Raw genomic sequence first — 26792 nt, forward strand, 5'->3', positions numbered from 1 at the left:
CTGGTGTACGTTTTGGAATAACTTTGAGAAAGAGTATTCAAAAAGGGGGAGGACACAGTGAATTTCAAGTATACAGAGATGGGCAGTAACGTGTAATCTGATTACTTTTTTCAAGTAACGAGTAAAGTAGGGGATTACTATTGCAAAACAGTAATTAGATTGCAGTTGCTTTCCCATAAGCATGTTACTAAACCGTGATTTTGTTTGTGAGAGTGTCTCATGACAGTGCCGTACGAGTGTGTGACATCCGTGGCAACAGACGTGTGTAGATCAATGGATAATATGGAGTGCGGGAGAGAGTCCATCCATGCTGCATTTAAAGTTTGGAAGTACTGACATTACTTTGAGTTTGATTCCGTAAAAAGTGACACAAACATTAGCGTCCGCTGTTCACTCAGTGTGGGAAGAAAACTTCTTTCTACAGCAAAAAAATTAAACTTCAAATCTGAGCAAGCACCGAGCAAGCTGCCATGAGAATGTAAAATTCTAAAAGAAACCCCCAAATCCTCTCACTGACATGACCTCTGCAGCACCGGGCAAACCTCCACCTCCTGCCCCACCCCTGCTAAACAGGTGACAATAGCTTTAAGAGCGACAGGACTTAGTGCCACTGAGTCTTTGATTTTATTTATTTATTTTGCTCCGTTTTACTTGCATCTATTTGAAAGAGTGTAAACACAGAACATTATTTTATTCTGTATGCTGGAATATGCAGAAAATAGGTTTAAATGCTAAACAAATGTCTTCAAGTCAGAGAATATTACATATAATTTATTTTTTGCTTGATGCATAAAGTTAAAAGATTAAAACTAATCAAACAAGTTTTAAAAAGAGACTTTTTGAATTTTATATGCAAAAAAACAGAATTGGGTCTATTGCTTGATTACATATTCAGGTTGTGTATCATCTTTTTAATAAATAACTAAGTAATAAAGTAACTAATTACTTTTGGAAATAAGTAATCAGCAAAGTAACAGGATTACTTTTTGGAGAAGTAATCAGTAATTAGTAACTAATTACTTTTTTCAAGTAACTTGACCAACACTGGCAGTGTACACAACTGTTTATATTCGGGTTAAGTCAAAGGATTAAAGAAAATTAAAACCTACCAAAATAGTTTGGTTTGCCCTGGTTTCAGTAAATGAAGATAAAAGTAAAATAAAAAAATTAGGTGAAAGCTTGGCAGAGACCACCTAAAATTTTAATGAAATATTTGAAATATTTACAGTGAGGAAACAGGATGCAATATCAATGACAATTTTAATGACACTGTAAAAGCACTCATTTTAGTAAGCATGGTTAAGCACGTCTTCATGAGATCGGCTTTCTGATACTTTTTAATCCTTTTGTCTGAACTTGGTGTGTTTTAAAGTAACAAACAGCTTTGAGTTTTTCATCGTAGTGATTCAAGTTTACGTTTTGTTTTAAGTGCACTTCATTTTTATTTTCCTTGTTCATACAAAACATGCCAGGGGTTATCAAAATGTTTTTATTTCCCTCCTTTGTACAACTTGAAGATGTCACGTCAAACTTTGATATAATAAATAAGAAGTCATATAAAACTGCCAGAGAGGTTTTCAAACATGGCCAACCTCTAATCAAAACCACACAGAGACAGAAATTATCAAACATTCTCCTACATTAAGAGCAAAAAGCACAAGTGGGGATTTAAGTGGACAACCAACAAAGATACTCACAAACTAATGTATGTTTTTCATCAGTATAATTTGCATATTGACACATTTACATAAACACACAGAAAATATTGCCGTGTTGTTTGAATCGAGAAGGGGCTAGAAGGTTTGTGGAGGGAGCTTTTAATTTCTCAAAAATAAACCCTCCTTTTACTTTTACAGTACAGAGATGGCAAAGTTGAGGTAAAATTATTTTTTTTGTCATATAAAGGAGTTTCAAAAGCTGATGGGTGTTTTTCAGTGTCCACCATAATATGACTTTATAACCTCAAAGATGGCTTAAAAATAAATCTAGTTCCAAATCAGCTGACTACATTTAAAAACACAACAACACACTCACACACACACACACACCAAGCTTCAAAACTCAAATGGACACATTTTCTACAGAGTTCTAGTTTCTCCTCCACTCTGTCAGTTTTCCGCCTAATGCAGCTGTGGTCCCTCCTCACATCTCAGTGGGACCTTTCATGCTGGAGTCCTTTGCCGAAACCGGTGATGCCACCATGGGAAGGATGCACTGCGACGGCTCACAGTAACTGTTCAAACCAGGAGGACCAGGAGGTCCAGGAACACCAGCTGTACCAGCAACCCCACGAGGTCCCCTCTCTCCGTCACGACCGTCTCTGCCATAAGCTGGTCGACCAGGATTGCCTGCAAACAGAATGACAGAGGATCAGAAGTTAAACATCCACGTTTTTCTGTAATCATCCTATAGACTACATTGATGCAGCCCCTGGACCTGACTTTTTACACTGCACTGTGATATTGCTATGCCCACCTTCTTTCTATGACTGGTTGTCAATAAATTCACTCTATTTTACAAGATTGTGGGTGATACACTGATTTAGTTTAGTTGTGTTTACTAAGCACTAATTTACAAATTTTTGCAATACAGTCCAGGAAGATTATCCATAAACCTTCAGTTAGTATGTCAAATGTAATGATTGCACAAGAGCAGTGCAAAGAAAAACACAAAATATGAGGAAATATAAATATATTCAAAAGTTTCCCATGTTCAGTTTGCATAGAATATCTGCCTTTGTCAACTATGTGGAAAACCTTAGGCCAAGTATCTAACCCAGTAGTAGTCAAGTGCTGTGAATTTTTGCAGCTTCTCATTACACTTAAAATGTGTCATGTTTGGCACTGCTGGCATTAAAACTCATGTATCAGATGAATATCAACAAGTTACTAGGCCCTGGGTATCTAGAAAGTTCTAAACATGATGTGTTAAAGCAGTTCTGTAATAATTAACATCATTATTTGCAGAGTAAAGTACACGACTACAAAAATGAAATGAACAATTTTTAATCACTATAGCAATCAAGTCAGTTAAACTTGTGGGATATTGATCTGGTCAGTTTAGCAGCAGAGGGGGTTGTCTGTCAATAAGCTTCAGCTGCTTTTGTGTTTGTGAAATTAACAACAGGGGAACTAGAGGGGCAACAATGAAACAACCACCAAAACAGGAATGGTTTTGAAGGTGCAGGACACTGGCATTTTTTTTCTTCACTTGTTTTGCATACAACTAGGGGCACTGTCACTACTGCTAATAGAGCCCAGTTGGCATTTGGCATACACTACCAGATTTGGCAGATCTGCTGATGTCCTGTGTTTTTCACAGATAAGAGTAGGTTCACGCTGAGCACACGTGAGAGAGAGGAAAGGATCTGGAGAAGGTGTGGAAAACATTATTCTCCCTGTAACATCATTCAGCATGGTTTGGTCTGAAAAGGCACACACACCCTATAGAGGCTAGGCAACAGCACCCTTGGACCAACTGTCGGACCCTATGCTGGTGCAGTGGGTCCTGAGTTCCTCCTGATGTATGACAATGCCCAACCTCATCTGACAAAACTCTGCAGGAAATTTCTGGAGAATGAACAAATTGATGCCATTGATTGACTACATGCTCACCTGACCTAAAGCCAATAGAACATCTTTGGGACGCCATGTTTCGATCCATCTGACACCACAATGTTATATATAGAATGTTGGACTCGTTCCCGGTGGGTGATGGGCTCCGCCAGGGCTGCCCTTTGTCACTGGTTCTGTTCATAATTTTTATGGACAGGATTTCTAGGCGCAGCCAAGTGGCAGAGGGCTTTCATTTTGGTGGCCTCAGAATCTCATCTCTGCTTTTTGCGGATGATGTGGTTCTGTTGGCTTCATCGGGTGGGGAACTCCAGCTTGGACTGGAACGGTTCGCAGCTGAGTGTGAAGCAGCGGGAATGAGGATCAGCACCTCCAAATCTGAGGCCATGGTTCTCAGCCGGAAAAGGGTGGCGTGCCCACTCTGGGTCGGGGATGAGTTCCTGCCCCAAGTGGAGGAGTTCAAGTATCTCAGGGTCTTGTTCGCGAGTGATGGGAGAAGGGAACCGGAGATCGAAAGACGGATTGGGGCTGCAGCTGCAGTAATGCGGATGCTGCACCGGTCCGTCGTGGTGAAGAGGGAGCTGAGTGTAAAAGCAAAGCTCTCAATTTACCGGTCGATCTACGTCCCTACCCTCACCTATGGCCACGAGCTGTGGGTAGTGACCGAAAGAACGAGATCGCGGATACAAGCGGCAGAAATGAGCTTCCTCCGAAGGGTGGCTGGCCTCTCCCTTAGAGATAGGGTGAGAAGTTCGGCCATCTGGGAGGGGCTCAGAGTAGAGCCGCTGCTGCTCCACATCGAAAGGAGCCAACTGAGGTGGTTCGGGCATCTGACAAGGATGCCTCCTGGGCGCCTCCTGGGTGAGGTGTTCCAGGAGGCCCCGGGGCAGACCCAGGACACGCTGGAGAAATTATATCTCTCGGCTGGCCTGGGATAGCTGGAGGAGGTGGCTGGGGAGAGGGAGGTCTGGGCCTCTCAGCTTAGGCTGCTGCCCCCGCGACCCGGCCTCGGATAAAGCGGATGAAGATGGATGGATGGATGGATGGATTTTTTCCCCATTAAGATCTGATGTGTTTTCAAAGTCTTCCTTTGAACAGTTGTTTTGAGAAGTGTACTTATTCTCCTAAATATAAACTATTTAACTGTCAAAGTGATACTGTTTTTTATTTAATGTGCACCCTTTCTTTGAATTGCAGAGCTTTCCATGCCTCTAATTAAAAAACATTTTTTACAATGACTGAATGCAGCATTCACGGTGTTAAATGCAGCATTCACGGGACAGGGTGGAGCAACAGTTTGACAACCCTCGGAGTATGTGGCAGGGACTAAACACGATCACAGACTTTAGAGGGAAAACCAGCACACCGCAGACCACGGCCTCTCTGTGTGAGGATCTAAACGTATTCTACGCTAGATTCGACACAGCGAACACCATGAGACCGGACAGTGTGCGCACCGCGGATGACGTCAGTGCGCACGCTGTGTCTGAGGAGGATGTGCGGAGGTGCTTCAGGAAGGTGAACGCACGCAAAGCTACTGGTCCGGACGGGATTCCCAGCCGCGTCCTCAAGTCATGCGCGGCTCAGCTGGCTGGAGTGTTCACGTACATCTTCAACCTTTCCCTTTCTCTGTCTGTAGTCCCAGCCTGCTTCAAAATGGCCACCATCGTCCCTGTACCCAAATCCTCCACCATCTCCTCACTGAACGACTGGCGACCTGTAGCCCTGACCCCCATCGTAAGCAAATGCTTCGAGAAGCTGGTCAGGGACTTCATCTGCTCTGCACTACCCGACTCACTGGACCCTCTACAGTTCGCATACCACCACAACAGGTCCACTGATGATGCCATAGCCCTGACACTACATACTGCCCTGTCACACCTGGAGAAGAGAGACACGTATGTGAGAATGCTGTTTGTAGATTACAGCTCAGCATTCAATACCATCGTTCCCTCGAAGCTGGACAGGAAACTGCAGGATCTAGGACTGAGCAGCTCCCTCTGCAGCTGGATCCTTAGCTTCCTGTCTGACAGACGCCAAGTGGTCAGACTGGGCAGCATCACCTCATCCCCCGTCACACTGAACACTGGTGCTCCACAGGGGTGTGTACTGAGCCCTCTCCTATACTCACTCTACACCTACGACTGCACAGCCACTAACAACTCCAACATCATTGTGAAGTTTGCGGACGACACTAAAGTGGTGGGTCTTATCACCAATGGTGATGAGACGGCTTACAGGGAGGAGGTCAGCGCCCTGACCCACTGGTGTCAAGACAACCATCTCACCCTCAACGTCGCAAAGACAAAGGAGTTGATAGTGGACTTCCGGAGGTGCAGAGAAGTACACACCCCCATCACCATCAACGGCGCTGCTGTGGAGAGAGTGAGCAGCTTCCGGTTCCTTGGCGTACACCTGGCTGAGGATCTTACGTGGTCAGTTTTGTGTGTTTTGTTTGTGGTCAGTACACACAAACAAAACAGTGAAGAAGGCGCAGCAGCGCCTCTTCTTTCTCAGGAGACTGAAAAGATTCGGCATGAGCCCGCGCATCCTCAGGACCTTCTATCACTGTGCCATTGAGAGCATCCTCACTGGATGCATCACCACCTGGTATGGCAACAGCACCGCCTACAACTGCAAAGCTCTCCAGCGAGTAGTGCGGTGCTCTGAACGGATAATTGGAGGTAAGCTTCCCTCCCTCCAAGACATCTACAGGAAGCGCTGCCTGAGGAAAGCGGGGAGGATCATCAAGGACTCCAGTCACCCCAGCCATAAACTGTTCAGACTACTTCCATCAGGAAGGAGGTTCTGCAGCATCCGGTCCTGTACCAGCAGACTGAGAGACAGCTTTTTCCATCAGGCCATCAGACTGGTGAACACTTCATAGACACCTCAGCTTCACTACTGGAACTTTAACATTATGCACTCCATACTGTACAGTAATGCCACTGTTTTGCACGTCTCACTCTGTATATTTTATTTTATTTATTTTATATATTTTATTTATTGTTTACTCTATTTAATTTGTAAAATATGTGTACACACACACACACACACACACACACACACACACACACACACACGTAGAAAAATATTTAGTATACACATCCAGAAATGCATATACTATTATATATTGTACATATATTTATTAGTTTCAGATGTAGCCATTCTTGTATTTTGCTTGTTTACATTATTGTATTTTGCACAACTCTGTTGCTTGTGAAGCTCGCACACAAGAATTTCACTCACATGTGCTGTACCAATGTACCTGCACATGTGATGTGACAATAAAAGTGATTTGATTTGATTTGATTTGAAAATTATAATATTATTAACCTATAAGACTTTATGCACTCGGGAGGACAGAAAGGGATATTTTTGCTGTTAATTAATATAAAAGGCTTTGTGTAATTGAGCTCAGATCTGGGGTTTTTTTGTCCAGCATTATTGTTCATCCAAACGGCATTTTTCTTTTGGACAATATTACATAATCTTCACTACCTGATGCTTGACTGAGACATTTAGTTCATTTATTCTATGTACAGCTATCTTGTCAATTACCTGGTAAACCAGGTGCACCTGGTTCTCCTTTGGGTCCTCTCGTTATGGGTCCCCTGTCCCCTTTATCACCCTGGTCACCTGTGGGGAGGGAAAGTAATTATCACCAATGGGAAACACATAATTAAAGTTACTATATTTAGCTGTGTTTAGCATGAGGTTCAAACTCAGGCTTCACACCACATCTGGTCCCTCATTCAGATGATTTGTCCCTGAGGAGCTACGGGTCAAAACAACATGAATATAAATGACTGTCAGTTAATTTCGATAATCCCACAGGCTTGCAGCTTACACATGAGTCATTTGCTTTTATTTTTCTGATTCAGTAATAGTAATCCTCCTGATAAGCTCCAGATTTCCTCTGTCTAAATTACAAATACATCATAGCTGTGTATCTCAATACTAGAGTTAAGCATGAAAGATTTATTTTTAATTTTGAGTTTGCATGTGATTCCATGTTTGGTTTAACCTTGCCTGTTTTCATATATATGCACCTGAAATGCACACCTCTGCCAGTGGTTTCCCATTATTTTTGAACTGATCTACAGATGGCAGTAATGCACCAAGAAACTCAGTGATGCACCAAAAAAAGGCAGAGAATAAGAAATGTGCTATTATATGCTTGTTAGCAGTGACTTATCACCAACTTAAGTCAGACAGTTTTGCGGTCTTTGTGCTCACTGGACTTGCACATTAGGGGTTGCGCTACTCCAACAATCTTCAACTGCCAAGATAAAGCTCACCCTTAGGTCCTTTGATTCCCATCAGTCCAGGTGGCCCTTTCAGACCAGGCAGACCTCTTGATCCGGTGTGACCTGGGAAACCATTCTCTCCTGTGGGGCCTGGAGGTCCAGGTGGGCCTGGAGGACCGGGCATCCCACCAATACCTGACTCAGGCCTGGTCAAGCTAGCTGCTAGCTGGGCAAACTGATCTGTGGCCCAGGAGAATTTTATTTTTTAATTTTCTGTGTTAATCGGTGGATATATAGATGTAAAATAACAAACATTTTGTGTTTGCCACAGATTGGTTTGAAAAGCTCTTTTATCCAAATGACTGTAAAGCACACTGTCTTCAGTAACTACACCTAGTGGTAACCAGCCGATAGAACGCTTACCTTGCATTACCCTCATGCAGACTTGTTTGATGTGTGTATCTGTTGGTGATTTTCCCTGAACAAACAGATCGTTGATAGTGATGAGTGATGGTTACTGAGGAAATTCTGGTGTTCTCAAGGTGTTTCTTGAGAAGATTGGATATTTATAGTCTCATTAAACATTCTGCAAAAATACTGAACAAGTATTTTTTAATTGAATACTAATAATAAACACTGGATGTATCATATTCCCTTTCTCCAACAATCCATTTATTGAAAATTCAAAATAACAAGCATTGTATTTCACTTGAGCGAACATGCTGTTCAATAATCGACCATGATTCAACAGAGAGTTGTAACAGAACAGTACAGAGATAAAAATTTCTCACCGCTGGTCCCTGTATTCCCGGCAGGCCAGGCACCCCCATGTCCCCCTGCATGCCACGGGGTCCTGGTTGGCCCAACTTGCCCTCTTTACCTGGCAGTCCTCGGCTGCCCTCGGGTCCTTTATTTCCCGTCTCTCCTGGTGGGCCTGACTACAAAAAATAGCACCAAACAGATGACTTCAACAGAAAAAAGGGAAGAGAAGTGGGAATCTGTGGAGTAAGATGGAAAACACTGGACAGAATAATACAATAATACATTTTGATCAATCTAAAAAATTAGGTGGGTTCTCATTTTTAAGAACATATAAACCATAATCGTCAGCGAATATTTCACTTTATGCGTAAGGAAGCTAGCATATATGAAAGTTTACCTTTTTGAACTAAGTTATGGGAAAAAAAATCTCCAATATTTAAGGATAGGATACACTTGGTTAGATGAACATACCGATCCTTTCTCTCCAGATTCTCCTGGTTCACCCTGAAAAAAAGAAAGCAGGCGTAAATAACTACATGCATGCAGAAACATCCGAAGATATTTCTACCAGATACGTATCATATTTTATTATTCTGCAAAGCTGTGTCACTTTGTCACAAAGGAGTATTTCCCACAACAGATTTTGCAAACTCAAGTGATTCTTGACACTGTTAACAACTACATCCTTCTTAATGGCATCACTGCGAGCATGTCTGTTTTCCCACTTCTTGGTACTTTCAGTAGTTGATAACTCACCACATCTCCTCTCTCTCCTGCTGTTCCCTCAGCTCCTGGAAGTCCCTAAAAATATTAAAATGTGCAGATTTTTAGCTCAAATCCCACTCTGTGATTTGTCTAATAATAATGATAATGATATTACAGTTTAATAAATAAATAAAAATACCTGGTCTCCCTTTGGACCATCAAGACCGACTGCACCCTGAGAAAAACAAAAAAGCAAGATAATTATTTTTGGGAGTTTGATAGTATTAACTGGAAATAAATAAATTTAGTGCACCAATACCCACAATAATCCAATTTGCTAATCTAGATCTGATCCAGACTTCATTTATCTGATTGAAGCTGCCTGAGTCAAAAAAAGATATGACTTTAAATGGACCTGCATTAGGACAGTGTGGGATATTGGATCAATTATTTATTAGTCTAAGGAGCTTGGAAAGAAAAGCGTCTGGACTTTTTGTCTGTATCAGTTATTTATTATTTTTACAATTTTCGATGAATTTTTAACTCATTCACTGCCAGCCATTGGCAGTGAATGAGTTAAACCCATTGACTCATTCACTGCAATTGACGGCTATAGACGTCAATGGCAGTGAATGAGTTAATAGAATTGTCATTTTAGTGTGGTGATCACACACAGCAGTAACCCATTCTGACAAATGTATTTGGAAAGCTAATCTGAAGCCATCTATCAGTTGTATGTGCAGTATTTCCTGACTGGGGCCTGATACTGGTCATCTGCAGAGTCACAACAACACTCCATCAGCCTTTTTTCAACTCAGGGGTAAAAACACACAATTGTTCCTGCTATAAAATTTTATACAAAACTTCATCCAATTCACCTACTTAGTTCCAGTTACACCAGAAAGCCTGCAAACAATAGAATTAAGGATTTGTCTGGGAAGGTTCTCAGTGATCCAGGTCATCATAGTCTAAGGAGCTTGGAAAGAAACGTGTCTGGACTTCTTTAGGTTTCTGTGGAGACGTTTCACCTCACATCGGAGAAGCTTCTTCAGTTCTAAGAGCAATTGGTGGAGAGTCCCAGATTTTAAGCCCTATGGGAGTGTCCCCCAAGAGGGTCATGGACCCCCTATTGATCCCCTACCTAATCACACGAGCCAAGGTGTGAAAATGGGTGTGGGTCACAATCAGCCAAGGTTTCGGGGGGTTAATACACACTGTAAACATTTGCTATGTTTTAACTTCGTATATTCTCCGCACACCCTCCACCCCACCCCCGCAAGTGATCAGCTGATCTGACTTTCTCTCTGCTCTGCAGGTCTGAACACGAACTGAGCAGAGTGAAAATGTCTTGTTGGGTTTGCACCCACCTTTAAAGAGGATCATTTATATCTGTTTGCTTCTTTTGATATCAGCAGATCTCAACCATATCCCCACACAAATTCAATTCCCATATTGTTCAACAAAAATAACATTAGTGTGCAACTTAATAAGTAGAGTGAGGTAGTGCTGTGAGCCACGGTACATGTGACTACTTATTTTGGACTGTTGCATTCACATGACTTCGGTTTAAATCAGATCTGTTTTTATCTTGTTTCATTTTGTGTCTCTTACCCTGTCTCCTTTCTGACCACGGAAACCAGCAGGGCCAGGGAGTCCGGGTAGGCCTGGATTTCCTTTGCTCCCCTATTTTTTTTTTTTAAAAATAGCCACACAGAGACATAACCTCCTCTTAACATATAATACACACATTCAAAATCACAACACAGAACACACTGTGTGAAGCCTAGAGCAGGTACCATACCACCCCCAACTTAATCTAACCATATCTACAAGGGAAAAAAACATTTCCAGCTTTACATCATTCTGAACCACAGGCTGGACCCACCAGCACCCCAAGCATCCACCCTCCCTTGGATGTGTTAGGGTTTCAAGGGATAACATGTGGGGATGTGGGCATTCCTGGGGAACAGAGATTTCTTTCAGGGTTTCTCGGGTTATTTTCCTGTCCTGAATCCCCCCTGAGCTGCAGAAAAAATAAAAGTCTGTAACACAAGAGACCATTCATGCCCACTCACCAGTGGATTAGAGACTTAACTGCAGGGACAGGCGTTCATAAAGACGTTCAGCTCTTTATTAAAAGCACAAAAACATGACTCTGCTTTCCTGCAATGAATATCTGAGCAGATACAAGGTTTTTCTTTACCAGATTATTCTCGTGTCGAATAATACTTTCAGGATGGATTGTATTTATGAACACTGTGTCTGCTTGGCTTTCAGTTTCGAGGCGCTCATTTCTTACTGATTTTTGCTCTCCCAGTGACAAGCAAAAAAGACCAGCGTGTACTTTTCTCAAGGCCCATCAGACCTTGGAAATTATTGCGTTCTACTTTTTAATTTTTTTTTGCTTGTTTGAAGTTATCGTTATCTGAACATTTCCTCTCTGTACAGCGTCTCCTGTTTCTTTTCCCACAACAGCACTATCATAATCCTGTTGTTTTTCACTCAGGCGGACTCGGTTCTAACAAAAAGCATTGCTTTTAACCCAGATTTGTTGATCTGTCTGTCTGCCAGCAGGAGATCTCAGGAACTGTGCATTTATATGACTGTAAAAAGAAACAATTAAATACAACTTTTCTACCCTTTCATGATCTAAATCAGAGTTTTCTTTTATTTTCCCACTAATTAATTAACATAAATAAATTCTTCTGTAGACATTCTATGGAACACCAGGACTGCCATAATGAATTAATTAAATACACCATTAAATAATTAATTAAATGTGGCAATAATTAATTAAAATTGGAATTAATTAATTAAATAGTTATGACACATGTAATTAATTAATTATTGACACATTTAATTAATTATTTATGTATTTCACATTTTAATTAATTATTGACACATTTAATTAATTATTTAATGATATATTTATTTATTTCATTTTGGCAGTCCTGGCGCCTGGCTCTCATCATGAAATAATTTTATCTGTCAGCCTCACCCATCAAACTCAGGAGGCGGGGTTAACGCTGCCCATGCAGCTTCTCTAACATTTGATTGGTTGCCGTGCAAAGTAAGTCAAAACAGGTCGATCCTAGATAATCGATTGCTTGTGTAGACTTGGGGCAGCCAGGTATCCCAGAATGCAGATCAAATCACAGGCAGCAATGGTGGTGGTGTAGTTTTAAAATACCCCGTTTTTCTGTCACCAGCTACACTTTTAACAGTGTTTTAGCCGCGAATGTCGCGCCGTATGTCTGGTCAGGTTGTCAACATAGAATATGTTTGCAAAAGTGCTCAGATGTTTTCAGAGATTTCACTAGCTCTGCTAACAATTAGCATGCAGAGTGCACCGAGGGGGTTACGTTAACCGGTTTGTTTACATATTCCACTCTCCGTGTTCCACATGTTGCATTCACAGATTCTCATTTTCACCGAACGATTGTCTCTTTCCGCCTGGTCTTGTGTCTCTGTGCTTCTGTAACATAAAGAACGAGCTGACATTTTTCTCACGAAACCAGCGATCAGCTCAACAGACCCTCAGTTTACCTGCATGCATCCTCCTCCTCATCTGTCAGCTGTTTAACACCTGCTGCTAATTCAAGAAACACGCCTACGTTACCTGGTGATAGTCACAGTTTAACTGGGCAGCCGGTGCTCGATATAAAGCAATGTCAGCGCATTTTTCTGCACAAGATAAGTAAATATAGTGTTTTCCCCGAGCGCAGAGCTGCTGGAGCTTGTTTCCTTACAGAGCACTTTATAGGCGAACAGCTTCATCAGCGGCTGATGTCCAATCACCGGCACACAGCTTTCAAACCTCAGCTGAGTTTTAGCTCTCAGTGGTTAAACGCTGGACTTCATTCACTCAGGTTCTGTCTGTCGGGTCACGTTTACTTCGCTGTTTTATTTACAACTGAGCAAATCGGTTTGGCTGAGGTTAAAGTTACGTTTCATAACTGCATAGTTTCACAGACGTTTAATGGTTCACTGGCACATGTGTTAGACTGAACTATCATCTAAATATCATCTGTTTTTTAATAGTTATTCAACTGTATTCTAAGCACCAGCTGTCTGTTAGAATGTGATTTTTTTTCTCTCTCTGTTGGCAGAGGTATAAAAATGCGCAGGAAAATCTGACGTGCATGGCGAACTTCACCGACGATATTTAGGGAGGAATAAACACACATCAAACATAAATGAACCATTTGCCTGTCTCCATAATTGAGAGCATTTTCTCTTCTTATCTCAACACTCTCTCTCTCTCTCTTTTTTTTTTTTTTTTTTTTTTTTGCTTTTTCGGTCATGTTATGTTTACCTGTCAAAGGCTTGTTACAAACTATGAAACACATCGTGCAGACTTCTGGATGTTAGAAGAAAACTAATACTGCTCATGAATGAGACTAAAGGCAGGAAGGTGTCCTTTAAAACTAAACATATTAATAGGACCTCCCTATTTATATCATAGTTTATGATATAGCACGTGTATTTCAGTAATAGCTGAGGCCACTATACGTGCTGGCCTCATATCAAATGTGAAGGCAGACTGAGTCTATGTTTGACGTTTTTTATATCTAATCTTCCTTTTCAAACATTTAAACAGTCTGCAGCTGAGGGAATACAAACTCAAATTGTCGGAACAGGTTTGCTCGTTTCTTGGATTCATTTGGTGATTTATTAAATCTATAACTGTTATTCTAATCTGCTGCTGAGTCTCTTACACTTTTCTTTATGCTGTATATTTTCACGTCTCTGGAATAGTTGGAAGTTAGATAGTCAGGTGGGAAACTTTGTGTTAACTCATGGAGCTGAGGATATCGTGGATATCGTGGACATGCTGACCTCGCTGCGTGGTGTACAGAGCGAGGTCAGCATGATTAATATTCACAATAAAAATATTAGCCGAACATCATGAAGTCTGTATGTGTTTCATAGTGTCGAACAACCTTTGTACAGTTAAAGCCAGCAGTTACTACATGACAGAAACACCAACGTTATCTCTTTTATGTGTTTATACACAGGTCACGCTGATTACTGAACAAAAACCCAAAGATCAGATGTTAAACAGATTTATTTGCTCTCTCTCCTCCTTAAACATGTTTTTAATGTTAGTTATAATTCAGAATTGGCGACTGAAACACGTAGGACACATAAGAACATCAGGAAATAAAACACCGATAAATATAACCTCAGTAAAAGAAGTCAGCGGGGGTTACTACAGCTGTGTACCGGGGCCTGCGCTTTGTCGGTGGGATTGCTTGCGAGGCGAGCGGATCTATCCCACGCTTTGCCGTGAGACTGGGCAGACATCTCTGAAATCATCGAAACACTTTTGCAAAGAGGCTGTATCTTGACAAACCGACCAGACACATGAAGATTAAACCACTACATTCTCGGCTAAAAAAAATATTAAAACGGTATTTGGTGACACACAAACAGGGTTTTTCAAAGCTCAGTTCTGTTAGCTTCCACATGCCGGTTGTTGTGTGCTAGAAACAATGGCCACCAGGCCAAAGCAATGGTTTTGACTCGATCAGCGTTAACCCCGCCCCCTGAGTTTGATGGGTGAGGCTGACAGATAAAATTATTTCATGATGAGAGCCAGGCGCCAGGACTGCCAAAATGAAATAAATAAATATATCATTAAATAATTAATTAAATGTGTCAATAATTAATTAAAATGTGAAATACATAAATAATTAATTAAATGTGTCAATAATTAATTAATTACATGTGTCATAACTATTTATTTAATTAATTAATTCCAATTTTAATTAATTATTGCCACATTTAATTAATTATTTAATGGTGTATTTAATTAATTCATTATGGCAGTCCTGGCGTTCCATAACATTCAGCTCAGATCCTTAAATCGTGTTGATGTGTCAGTATATTATGCAATACAGTTAAACTCCAGCATAATAAAAGCATGGATACCTGTTGATGTCCTTTTACCATGTATTATTAAAGCCTTTCCAGTCTATACAACCCTTGTGTTTTCCATCAATATTAGAACCAAAACAATATGTCAGCATACATCTGAAAAAATCTACAGCAAAATGTCTTTATAGAAACCAAAATCTACAAATCTGTTGGAGCTCTTTGGACTGTTTTTTTTTTTCCTGTCTGAATTCACCAACCCAAAGGAGCACTAGCAGGAAGCTAATGTTACAGCTCAGTTTTCATGAAGTCAGACAGTTGCTTTCTTGTGTTCAGTGATGTTCACTAAGAGATAAAATAGTTTTCACTCCAAAAAATCTAGATGAATACCTAGCGCTACAGGCAAAAAAACTATATGTACCATCAAGATTTCTGATGATTTTCCGTTATTGTCACATATATCTCAGATTTCAGACTAAACTAAAAGCCTTTACTTAGAGTGTGACTGTTGCACTGGGAACTACTGTAAATGAATGCAACAAAGATCACGGAAGTTACAGTAAAACCAGGACCTCAGCAAGCAAGCAATATTGATTTTTAGCACATTTCCCAGACAGGACTCTTTGCAGAAAATAAGATCTCAAATAAAATTTTTAAATATCTTACATTTAAGAAGAATCTTACTTGTGTTACTATGTTAAATTCTTTTTCTCCCATATTTTTTTTCAAAACATAATGTCCCCAAGAGAAAAGACGGCTTTCCCTCAGGTCTTACCCTGGCTCCTGATAATCCCGGGGGCCCATCGGGTCCTCTTTCTCCTTGTCCACCCTAAAACACAGAAGAGCTATGGTCACATCTGGAAATACAGACAGAAGTGAGTCAAAACGCAAGTGAAATAAACAAAAAGAAATGCAGTTTGGTAACTTGTCATGTTTGATATACTGTATGTGATGATATTTTTAGGTCAACTGTCCTGTAGCTATTACAGGGAATCTTTTATATCCTTATCGTTTACAGCTCATTATTTTTATAGTTGAACAAGTCACCGTATATTAACATCCTTATTTATCATATATCCCAGTCGATCCTCTGGGTTTGACTGGGATATTTGATTTTTTTGTAATTGGCTGGCGCTCCTAAAGGTTGTGTGTCTAAGAATATGCTGTCACTCAAATTTGAAGCCTGAGCTTTTGGCTAACAGATGTCCGGGTACACTCTCCTTCTGATTATAAATCTATAAATGCATTTCTTCTCTACATGACTGTTTGCTCTCAATTTCTCATTCAATAAATATCGTTTAATCAAATTTGAGGCAGCGGACTTTGCATCTGTTTGTGTATGTTCTGAATGGAGACCAGCATAGGTGCACTGTTTTCCCTCTCATCTCATTTCTCATCCTGCTGAAGTTACTGTTAAGATAAGATAAGATAACCTTTATTAGTCCCACATGTGGGAAATTAGTTTTGTCACAGCAGAAAGTGGACAGTGCAAAAGTTATATAGCAAAAATTAGAATACAATACAAATGATATACTGTGCACAACTGTACAGAATACAATAGAATGAAATAAAATACTATATAGAGTAGAATAAAATATACAATAGGATAAAAATAGAATACAAATTCTATATACAACTGAGTAAAAATACAACTTTGTCAGAAAAGAATATTGCACTTAGCCTTATTGCACATGTGTGGGTTTGTGTGTGTTTGATCAGCTGCCTTCTATCTCTTTAATCTTACCCTACTGAGGAAGATGAACAGTTACTTACATCATGGAGTTTCCTTTACTCTGCAACAGTTTGCTTCCTCTGTTCATATTGATCAGATTTACAGAGGCTATAATACTAAAGCTTCTAGCATAAAATAACAAGGCTCAAACAATTTCTTTAGACGTGTTTGCACCATGCCCTGCAAGTAGGCCATGTAGGCAAAGCTAACAGGTGACTGCTTCTGGCTGTTGTGTTTTGCCCACAGGAAGGTGGAAGTCAGGACTTAGGTGAGATAAATAGTAGATATTGGGGCATCATGAAGGGCTGGAAGCAAACAGGAGGGGATCTTCTGGTTTACGAAGGGAAAACAACTATTTTGGAGGTTAAAGTGAAAACCAAGTACATGAATTTCAGAGACTTACTGGTCCTCCTCTGAGCCCAATGGGTCCCACCTCTCCTTGATCACCACGTTCACCCTAGTGAACAAGATATCAGACAAGATAATCATCAGAGCTCCAAAAGGCAAGAATTTTTGTCATCTACTCATAGTAAAAGTTATCTGACTAATCCATTAGTTGGTACCTTTAACCCGGTAAGGTACAGTAGTTTAATGTGCTTTTACATGCGTCTATTGAGACTTTTGCGTAACAATTTAATGAACCTGATGCATCTCGCCTTGCTTCACACTTACTTGTTTCCCTGGAGACCCCATCAAACCAACAACTCCTGGATCGCCTGCGTTACCCTGGTGACACAGAGAGACAAACAGAACATCATTGGCTCATCTTACTGTGGAACTCCTGTCTTTTTGCAAACATAGTTTTGTTTTTCACGAGGTGTTGGTACAGAAGCATTGATCATACCTTTGCACCTCCGTGTCCTTTTTGACCATAAGCTCCCGGCAAACCCTACATGAAGAAAATTGTAATAAGTGAAAATATCTGAGTCAAGAAAAGATGTTAATGAGGAATCAGGCTGTCAGACGTCACTTACAGGAAGTCCCTGTGGGCCAGCATCACCTGGAGCCCCATTTTTTCCTGGAAGACCCTAAAAATAAAAACAATTGAACTGCTAAAGGAGGAGGAACTGCTAAACACCTTTATTGTTATTGTATTATTGTTGCTAAAAGTAATTCCTAAGGAAATGTCTACAGACTTAGACTGAAGGCTAAACTAAAAGCAGTCTTTTGAGAATCTAGACTTCTGTTCATTATTAATTAGATATTAATTAAAACAGTTACCTTGGACCCTGGCAGTCCAGGAATTCCTTCACGACCATCTGGACCAGGAAGGCCCTGTTGGCAAGATAAGAGGGATCTCATTACAAAGCTTATTTCACACATTTAAATCAAAGTTCCACAGTAAGAAAAAGAGGAAGATGTTATATTTGGTAGAGAAGGAATATGTGTAGAGATAAAGCTATTTAAACCCAATACGGTCAGTCATGATAGCTAAACAGCACAATAAGAGCGTTATTGCAATTAAATTCTGAATTCTAGCAAGACAAAGACACAGGAAAACTCGTCCATAGAATACAGGTGGGAAAGGAGGATAACAATATGAATTCAACAGACAATGGTCGGATGGTTTTAGAAGTAGAAAACAACAGAAAAGCAGGTCAGCAAGAAGACATAGAAGAAAAGATTCATTGACTGATTGATTCTAGCATGTATAAGACATATCTGTGCTCACAGGGTCTCCTTTTGGCCCAGGAACTCCTCTGATTCCTGGTGGACCTCGGTCCCCCTATGAAATAACAAACTGCAATTAACTGCAAACAAATTCACATGATGACAGGCCTAAGTTCATTTCATGCTAAGTTCATACTGGGTGATGTATTTCAAGTGGAAACGGAGAGTTAAAAGAAAACTTTGGCTGATGCTAAATTTCTTTTCTTTTTTTTTATTTGTGATCTTACCAGCACTCCTTTTGGGCCGTTCTCACCAATGGGTCCTCTCTGGCCTGGATCCCCCTAAAAATGGTCAGTTTTCATCAGGATTTTATCCAAGTAACACAAAGGACTGTGCAGAGATAATAGTAAGCTTCCACTCACCGGAGCTCCCTGGATTCCACGAGGGCCTATGTCGCCCGGGTTTCCACGAGGTCCCTGTTTATAGTAACGGAAAAATGGACATAAGTCAAATTAAGTTAATACATTTTTTTTCTATTAAAAGTATACATGATTCACTTTCCAGTGCACGTCTTAGATCATGAAATTACTGCGTTTTGGGTCTTTTAGGCTGTATTGGATAGAGACCGTGTAGAAAGACAGGAAAGTGGGGAAAGACTGCAGCAAAGGGCCGGGGGTTGGACGTGAACCCAGGGCTACTGCTTTCCATCCATATGGCATATGAGTGCCTGTATATCCCACTGAGCTAAATCAACACCATTACTGAGCTTTATTAATAACGATTTTTTGGGGAGAACATGCACTCTCCTCACAGAAACTCAGGGCCTTTTCTCTTGAGGCAGCAGTGCTAACCACTGTGCTGCCCCTTTTCATATAATAGTTTGTAAATACGTCTGTAGCTATGGACTACAATAAGCAACTTGCACAAACTTCCTTAGAGGTATTTTTTTTTACATTGGACTGTCCCTTAATATATGCCCTTTTGGCTCAAACTTTACTGTTTACGTTTACAAATACAATCCATGAAACTGTATGCAGTGTGCGTCCTCTCACCCTGTCACCTTTAGAGCCCATTATTCCTGGGAGGCCTCTTGATCCAGCTGGGCCCTAGAATTACTCAGCAGATAGAGGAGTGTTAATATGTTTGACTGCATGGAGCAATTTCTGTATGCATTCAGATTTTTAGGGTCACAAGAGAATGATGAATTAGTTTACTGGTAGTCCTTGAGATCCAACTTCACCAGCCAGTCCCTGTTCACCCTCATCTCCCTGAGAAATGAACGTCCCAGAAATGTCAGGATTTGATATCAATGCTTAATTTTTTCATGTAGTGAAAACTAAGATGTTAGCATAAGGTTACCTTGTGTCCTTGTCTTCCCGGCTCACCTGATTCACCTTTAACCCCTTTGTGACCCTATAAACAGAAACTAAATGTTAGAAGTTATCAACAAAAAGCTAATTAAATATGCTAATAATTGATCAACTTACTTTCATGCCTGGGAGGCCAGAATATCCAGTAATACCTAAGGGGCAGGCATTGGGACACTGGAAAATACAACAGCCTATTTGAGGTCATGGAAACGCCCTCCCACCAGGGGGCTCCACTGACAGCTAAAACAACGCTGTAATCTCACAGTCAAGATAATCAGCTTTTAAGATAAGATAATACTTTATTCTAGATTTGGGAAATTCTTTTATTACAAATGTTACGATAAGAACAATAATAATAATATTTTGAAATTAACAAAGGAATGATAATTTTGCTGCTAATCACATCATTAAGTCTATTCATGTTCTGTTCTTAGTATGTTTCCCTGGTATGTAAGCCAAATGTAAAATTGTGGTTTTACAAACAAATAGTTGCAGGTTTATCTACTTACCAGGTCTTTGCCTTCATAGACAGCCGGAGGCCCCTAGAAAAAAGTGTCTGAGCTTAAATCATCTTATTTTTATTTTCAATACAGACCTCATCTATTCATTAAAATAAATTACCAGATCATTAACCTTTATTATCTTTTTTTCCCTGATGATGTTCATTAGCAGTGTACACAGAAACTGGGATACTTACTCTTGGACCACGAGGACCAGGAAGACCAACTTGACCTCTTCTCCCTCTTGCTCCCTGCAGCAGATAGATGTGTTTTTATTAATCAGTTGTGTAGTCACCAGCAGGACATGTTTTGTGATGATTGTTGACTTTGTTTGTACTGAAGGTATTGGCTCTTTCAAAGATAAAAACTTTTTATTCTACAAAAGCTAAGAAATTGTATTTAGGCAATTTATGATTTATATACTCACTGGGGGTCCTACTTTTCCCAGTTCCCCTGGTAGCCCATCAGAACCAGGAATACCCTGTTAAAAAATACAGCAAAATAGCATAAATGAGCTGTAAATGAGCTCTACTTCCACCTGTGCAACACTGAGCAGTTTTTAACAGAAGAACTGATAAATTCTAACAAAAACACACCAAAATATTAGCCACAATAATAATTTAAACGCTCCCATTTGTGGAAATGACATTAACAAGATGATCAGATATTTATCATTTATCAAATGAAGCCTTGCTTCAAAAAACATTGAACATTCAAATTTGTTTTTAGCAGAAGTTAGATCTTTTCACCATACTCTGCCCAAAGAATAATATCGTATAAGAGCCCTGGAACTACAGAACAGCCTGTAAATATGTTACAAAGTAACCAGTAACCACTCAGTTGCTGGTAAACACAAATCGGCAACCACTGATTTGTTTGTTCGTTTGTTTAATGTACATACTTATGCAAACCTGAAAAGGACTTAGAAATCAGCAGTGTACTCACATCAAGTCCATCAGGTCCTACGCCCTGTGGGAGAAAAGTCCTAAATTACAATGTGTCAAACTGAGAGTAAGAAATAATTACAAATTTGCAAAGCTTCTGGCTGGCTTTATTAGCTTTAGTCAAATTGTCTCAATGCACTTTTTAAAACTAGGTTGTACAAGATATAATAGGTAATAACTAAAATGAAGAAAGAGGTCAAATTTGCATTGAAAAGAAGGTAATATATATAAAGCAATACATATTTGAATATCTGTACTTACAGGTTCTCCAAGGGGCCCACGTGCTCCAGATTCCCCCTGAAAACCAGCAAGAACAGAAATGTTATTTCACATGAGGACAGAGTACAGTATACTTGCAGATATGTGGTGCTACTCTATACTGTAGTGTGAAAAAACTGATTTAGAGATCTGAGCAACATGACTAACTGAGAAATATGTTTAGACAATAAACTTACTTTTAAGCCTTTTGGGCCCACGAGGCCTGGATCCCCAGGAGGTCCCACAGGTCCCTGTGGACATGAAACAAAGTACATTCAAATCTTGGCATGCAATAATGATATTTTAAATATATATTGCACTCTAGCTGCCATACCATTTTTTTCTTTTCCTATTGTTGTTTGGTTTGATTTCTGTGTGTGTGTGTGTGTGTGTGTGTGTGTGTGTGTGTGTGTGTGTGTGTGTGTGTGTGTGTGTGTGTGTGTGTGTGTGTGTGTGTGTGTGTGTGTGTCTCATAGTATAGGACTGAGGTTAGAGAATTTATAGGTGGACTTGGTGGACTTGTGTAAAGAGAAATTGTAACTTTCTGTATCCAATAATATACACTTTACTTTTTCTTATACACTTTACAAAAGCTCTGGAGGTCTCCTGTGATATCAGGCACCAAGACGTTAACAGCAGATCCCTTAAATGCTGGATGTTGGAAGTTGTAGCCTATGTGAATCACATTTGTTTTTCCAGTACATCCCATAGTTGCTCGTTCAGGCTAAAGTCCAGTCAACCCATTGAATTCCCTTATGTTCCTAAGACTATTCTTGGAGAATTGCTCCAATATGTCAGGATGCATTATTATCCTGAAATAGGCCAATGATGTGCTTTGAAGTGATGGGTTTAGATTGCAGTAATGATTAGCTTAGTATCAAAGTAACATTCACATGAAAGACAGGACCTAAGGTACAACTGCAAATTGAGCATTCTGACAGTTCAATGACCATACAACACAGCATGCTGTGATGCCCTTTGTGTCCTGGCAACTTGTCACTTTGCATGCAACAAAGGGTGCTCAAGTAGGGATTGGACAAGGGTTTGCATCACTTAGAAGCCCAGAATAAATAATGAGCTGGCCAAAGCAGGAGACAGATACCACTGATGTCAAAAACTCATCACACTTCATGAAGGCAGCAAAGAGAGGATTACCGGTAGTTAGAGCTATAATGAAAAGATCAGGGGGATGGCACCCTGAGATGAACTGCGAGAAGAGAGTCTGAGATAGCAGACGATAAATAACATTGACAAAAAGAGAAAAGAAATGTTAAATATATGTGTAAGCCATTCATGGGATATAAAATCAAGATACAAGTTCCTTGGGGATAGCATAAGGGCTCTGATCATAGTGGCACAAGAACCACCAATAAGCACCAAGGCAGAAAGCTATCACAGCCATCAGAAGCCATGTTGCAGGTTGGTCAAAGATGGCACTGAGACAAGGAAATTGGTGTAACTTTTGTTTTTAATTAATCACAGAGTGGTTGTGCAGGCTTGCTAAAAAAGAATTCAGTACATATAAAACTCTGAGTCTTTCAGTCTGTTCTCTGTACCACCACCACATAGAGGACAGCAAACACACTGTGACCATTCTGCACCATCTTTCCCAGCGTACAGCCTTCAGTCAGCCATCTCTGGGCAGCTGATTTCCCTGAACTCCTTGAGTAGTGCACAAAAAGACCCCTGTTTCTGTCAGTACGCTATTTGAGACTCAACCATAAATAAACAGATTGATTTATTCAAGGGACCTTTCTTTTTCCTCTACACTTTTGCTCAGCTGGGGCCAATATAAACTGCTCCTACAGCAGCAGATCTGAATGTCTTAAGTCATGTGGCTCAGATCTTACGGACACTTAATACATTATCACATTGGAGAATTTAAGACCTACTGGATCAGGTTAGCTGGTGAATTCAGAACTTAATAAAGTCTTTTATTTTGGTTTGGACTATAGAGACCACACCGCGAATGATTAAGCTATAAAACATGACTGCTGGACAAACACTTTACCAGTTTGTGCCTGTGTTGACATGTTGTCTTACTTACATCTGCCCCTGGGATGCCTGGAGCTCCAGGAGTCCCATCTTTGCCATTCTCTCCATCAGGTCCCTGGAAGCAGAAGATTCAGCATTACTGATTTTATTAATCTTAGACTTCTGCATGTGAGAAGAGAAACCAAAAACTGACTCACTGGTGCACCAGTCACTGTAGAGTCTTCTCCTCTGTCGCCCTGAAGACACATGAAGGAGATGATACAATGAAAACTAAATATTCATCATACATATAACTTTATGTTTCATTGTCATTTATAAGGTGATACATAAATGGCTCAATGCAATCATGATACCATCAAATGATTTCATTAAATGTGGATTTAAAAGACTGTCTTAAACTTTTTGAGCCCATAGCAGGCCAGCATCCAAATGAAAAGGCAGACTTTCAGTGCACAATGTATGGCACACTTTAGATTAAGATGATCAACTTTCTCTTTTTCTGTAGGGCAGTTCTTCTGAAAAAGGTCAACGAGCCCTGCATAGATACAACTATACCATGATTTAGACAGAGAGACAGACAGAGCTTTGTTATTGTCGGAGAACATCAGCTGCTGTTTGGTTTCACTGTTCACTGAGCTGATTAATCCTGGAATAAAATTCAGTACAAAAGAAGAACCAAAAAGCAGGCTCACATCAATACCGTCCACTCCGGGCACTCCACCTATCCCGGGTGGCCCTGGAGGGCCTCTGGGACCGACTGGGCCTCTCTGTAAAACAAACACAGAAAATTTTTTTACTTTTTTTCCAACTGAAATCCATCTCCAAATACCAAGCAGTGCTGCTGCTGCTGCTAGTGTGAAGGTAAGCTCACACAGAGTCCCATTGTCTGCGTGATGTGAGTGGCTAGGTCACAGAACCAGGTTTCCTATTATTCCACCTAAGTAACCGCATGTGCTCAGATTACTGCTGCCCTCTGGACTTCACTGGTGCCAGTTGCGATCACTGGGATGAACTGACATTAGAAAAACCTAATCAAAAACACTGAAATCATTCATTTAATCATCAATACAGCATGTTAAAGTACAGTAGCCTTAAAGTACCGTGCATTTTGCAGTAACTGCTTTAGGGTAGTTACGTTTCCACCACAGAAAGCTTTTTACATGTCTAAAGTTAGAGCACAGAGTTAAAGAAGAATATTTAACTCATAATGAGATTACTTAAAGTGCTACACAAGTATATGAAACACAGCGGAGTAAAAACTACAGTTAGGAACCGTAAAGTGTGCTCCTTTCTGAGTCGTAAATACCTATCAAATATACCACATCGGCTCTGCCACATGAACGCATAGGACATTAGGACTTTAAAAACGTTTGCAGTTCAGAGAAGAGAAAAAAAATCTACGCTTATCTCTCACCTGAGCGGAGCAAATAAACACAATTTGCAGTAAAAGCACCAAGAAGGATTCCCGACAGATTCGTGGTGGAGCCATGATCTTCCTACGGACCGAGGAAGACACTGAAAGTCCCTTTTTCCAGATCAGATGGGGCTCTCAGGCAGTCCACCTGTCAGCGTCCCCCCTGACTGAAACCCCACCGCCTGTTGGAAGGGGAGGATGTTAGAAAGTCCTGATTATTTCTGAGAGGCTGAGGCCGGCCGGAGGAGGAGGAGGGGTTCCCTGCACACACAGGGTGGGACGTACTTCCCTTTACTTGTAAAGGTTAAGCTGAATGTTTAATACACACACAACTGTTACATTACTGTGGTTCTTATCAGTAAATTGCTACATAAAACATAACAGCATTCTGTAAAGTAAGATGCTTTCATTCCACTTTTAATACCAAAGATTTCGAAACTCAAGGTTTACCTTTTAGTCTTCTGTGGGGCCTTCAACATCAACTTAAGGTCCAACTCTGCTAACAGAAGCCCTAAATGAACTATGGTGGTATAGCTTTAAATGATAGAGGTGGGGGCCTTTACATGTTTGTGCCCAACTACACCACTTATTTGTATTGTACTTCAATTTATTTTTCAATTCAATTTTATTCATACAGCGCCAACAACAGTCACGTCAAAGTACTTTATATTGTAAGGTAGACCCTACAATAATATATAAAGAGAAAAACTCAACAATCATATGACCCCCTTTGAGAAAGCACAACAGTGGGAAGGGAAAACTCCCTTTTAACAGGAAGAAACCTCTGGAAGAACCAGGCTCAGGGAGGGGCGGGACCATCTGCTGCAACTGGTTGGGGTGAGAGAAGGAAGACAGGATAAAGACATGCTGTGGAAGAGAGCCAGAGATTGATAACAAGTATGATTCAATGCTAAGAGGGTGTATTATGACATAGTGAGTGAGAAAGGTAACTGAAGAAGAAACACTCAATGCATTTACTTAATGTATGTAATTCACTCACTTACTGAATGTCATCCTTGTACATATTCACTTACTGTTTATTAAGTTCTCTTTTTGCACAGTCAAGGAGCTTTTCAGTACACATTTCACTACGTGTTGTTCTCGTATAACTATGCATGTGACAAATAAAGAATCTTCAATCTTGACTCTTGAAATGGAAGAAAGCAGCCCTACATATTTGTTTAATATGTGCATTTAAGATGGAAAGTCTCAGATTTCAATCCACTAACTAACCATTAATTAGTGGGGTTAGGTTAAGTGGCGATTCTAATTTCTCCATAGGTGTACATGTGAGTGCATATGGCTGTCTGTCTCTCTGTGTTTGCCCTGCGACAGACTGACATTCTGTACAGGAAGCAGGAAACTGCCTCTCACCCTATAGCACTTGGGATATGCTCCGGTAGCCCTGCAACCCTCATAAAGATAAGCATAAGAAAATGGCTCAATGGACGGACGGTAAATGTTCAGTTCTAATGTCAATCCATCATGTTTCTTTAATTACATCATCTAAAGAAATAATTTTCAATATATTACAATTATATTAGTATATTATATTACTGTTGTGCAAATGTCTTTGCTTAATATTTGATGAAAACATCAACATTGATAAATTAGATTGAATATCCAATTTTAACTAAAAACTACAGCAATATACTACCTCAAAATCAGTTCCTCATTTACTTTAAGATATTATTAAAGCAACTTTAACATTTTCCTCTCACACACCGTGCCCTGGCGTTCCTATCTGGGAGGATGATTAATGTGATTTGTGAGAACTATTTATTATCGTCGTTGTACTTTTC

The 26792-nt window shown here is 40.2% G+C and overlaps 1 protein-coding gene across 1 annotated transcript; it reads right to left on the reverse strand.

Annotated features, from left to right (window-relative positions):
- Positions 1 to 1417: 1417 nt before the first annotated feature.
- col9a1a (collagen, type IX, alpha 1a) lies at positions 1418 to 25197 on the reverse strand. The gene is made up of 32 exons (XM_076884615.1): positions 24991 to 25197; positions 24269 to 24343; positions 23774 to 23812; positions 23629 to 23691; positions 21779 to 21832; positions 21585 to 21620; positions 21325 to 21348; positions 20807 to 20860; positions 20577 to 20630; positions 20389 to 20421; positions 19997 to 20053; positions 19869 to 19922; positions 19724 to 19777; positions 19562 to 19615; positions 18932 to 18985; positions 18797 to 18850; positions 18571 to 18624; positions 18120 to 18173; positions 17873 to 17926; positions 17743 to 17787; positions 17571 to 17624; positions 17302 to 17355; positions 15942 to 15995; positions 10901 to 10972; positions 9489 to 9524; positions 9341 to 9385; positions 9056 to 9088; positions 8614 to 8760; positions 8246 to 8300; positions 7874 to 8062; positions 7134 to 7211; positions 1418 to 2348 (listed from the first exon to the last, which is right to left on the reverse strand). The coding sequence occupies exons 1-32, from the start codon at positions 25063 to 25065 to the stop codon at positions 2143 to 2145; spliced, it is 2064 nt and encodes a 687-aa protein (XP_076740730.1). The 5' UTR covers positions 25066 to 25197; the 3' UTR covers positions 1418 to 2142.
- Between the last annotated feature and the right edge of the window lie 1595 nt (positions 25198 to 26792).

Source organism: Maylandia zebra, linkage group LG6 (genome assembly GCF_041146795.1).
Source record: "Maylandia zebra isolate NMK-2024a linkage group LG6, Mzebra_GT3a, whole genome shotgun sequence".
NCBI classification, from domain to species: Eukaryota; Metazoa; Chordata; class Actinopteri; order Cichliformes; family Cichlidae; genus Maylandia; species Maylandia zebra.

What these genes read in the sequence shown, in the direction of transcription:
- col9a1a (XM_076884615.1), bottom strand. Translation starts at nt 25,065, where the DNA reads ATGGCTCCACCACGAATCTGTCGGGAATCCTTCTTGGTGCTTTTACTG. An exon ending in TAGGACCTGATGGACTTGAT is followed by an intron (nt 20,861 to 21,324) that starts GTGAGTACACTG and finishes ATTTTTTAACAG; the next exon opens with GGTATTCCTGGTTCTGATGG. An exon ending in CGGGAATACAGGGACCAGCG is followed by an intron (nt 8,301 to 8,613) that starts GTGAGAAATTTT and finishes CTGTTTGTTCAG; the next exon opens with GGAAAATCACCAACAGATAC.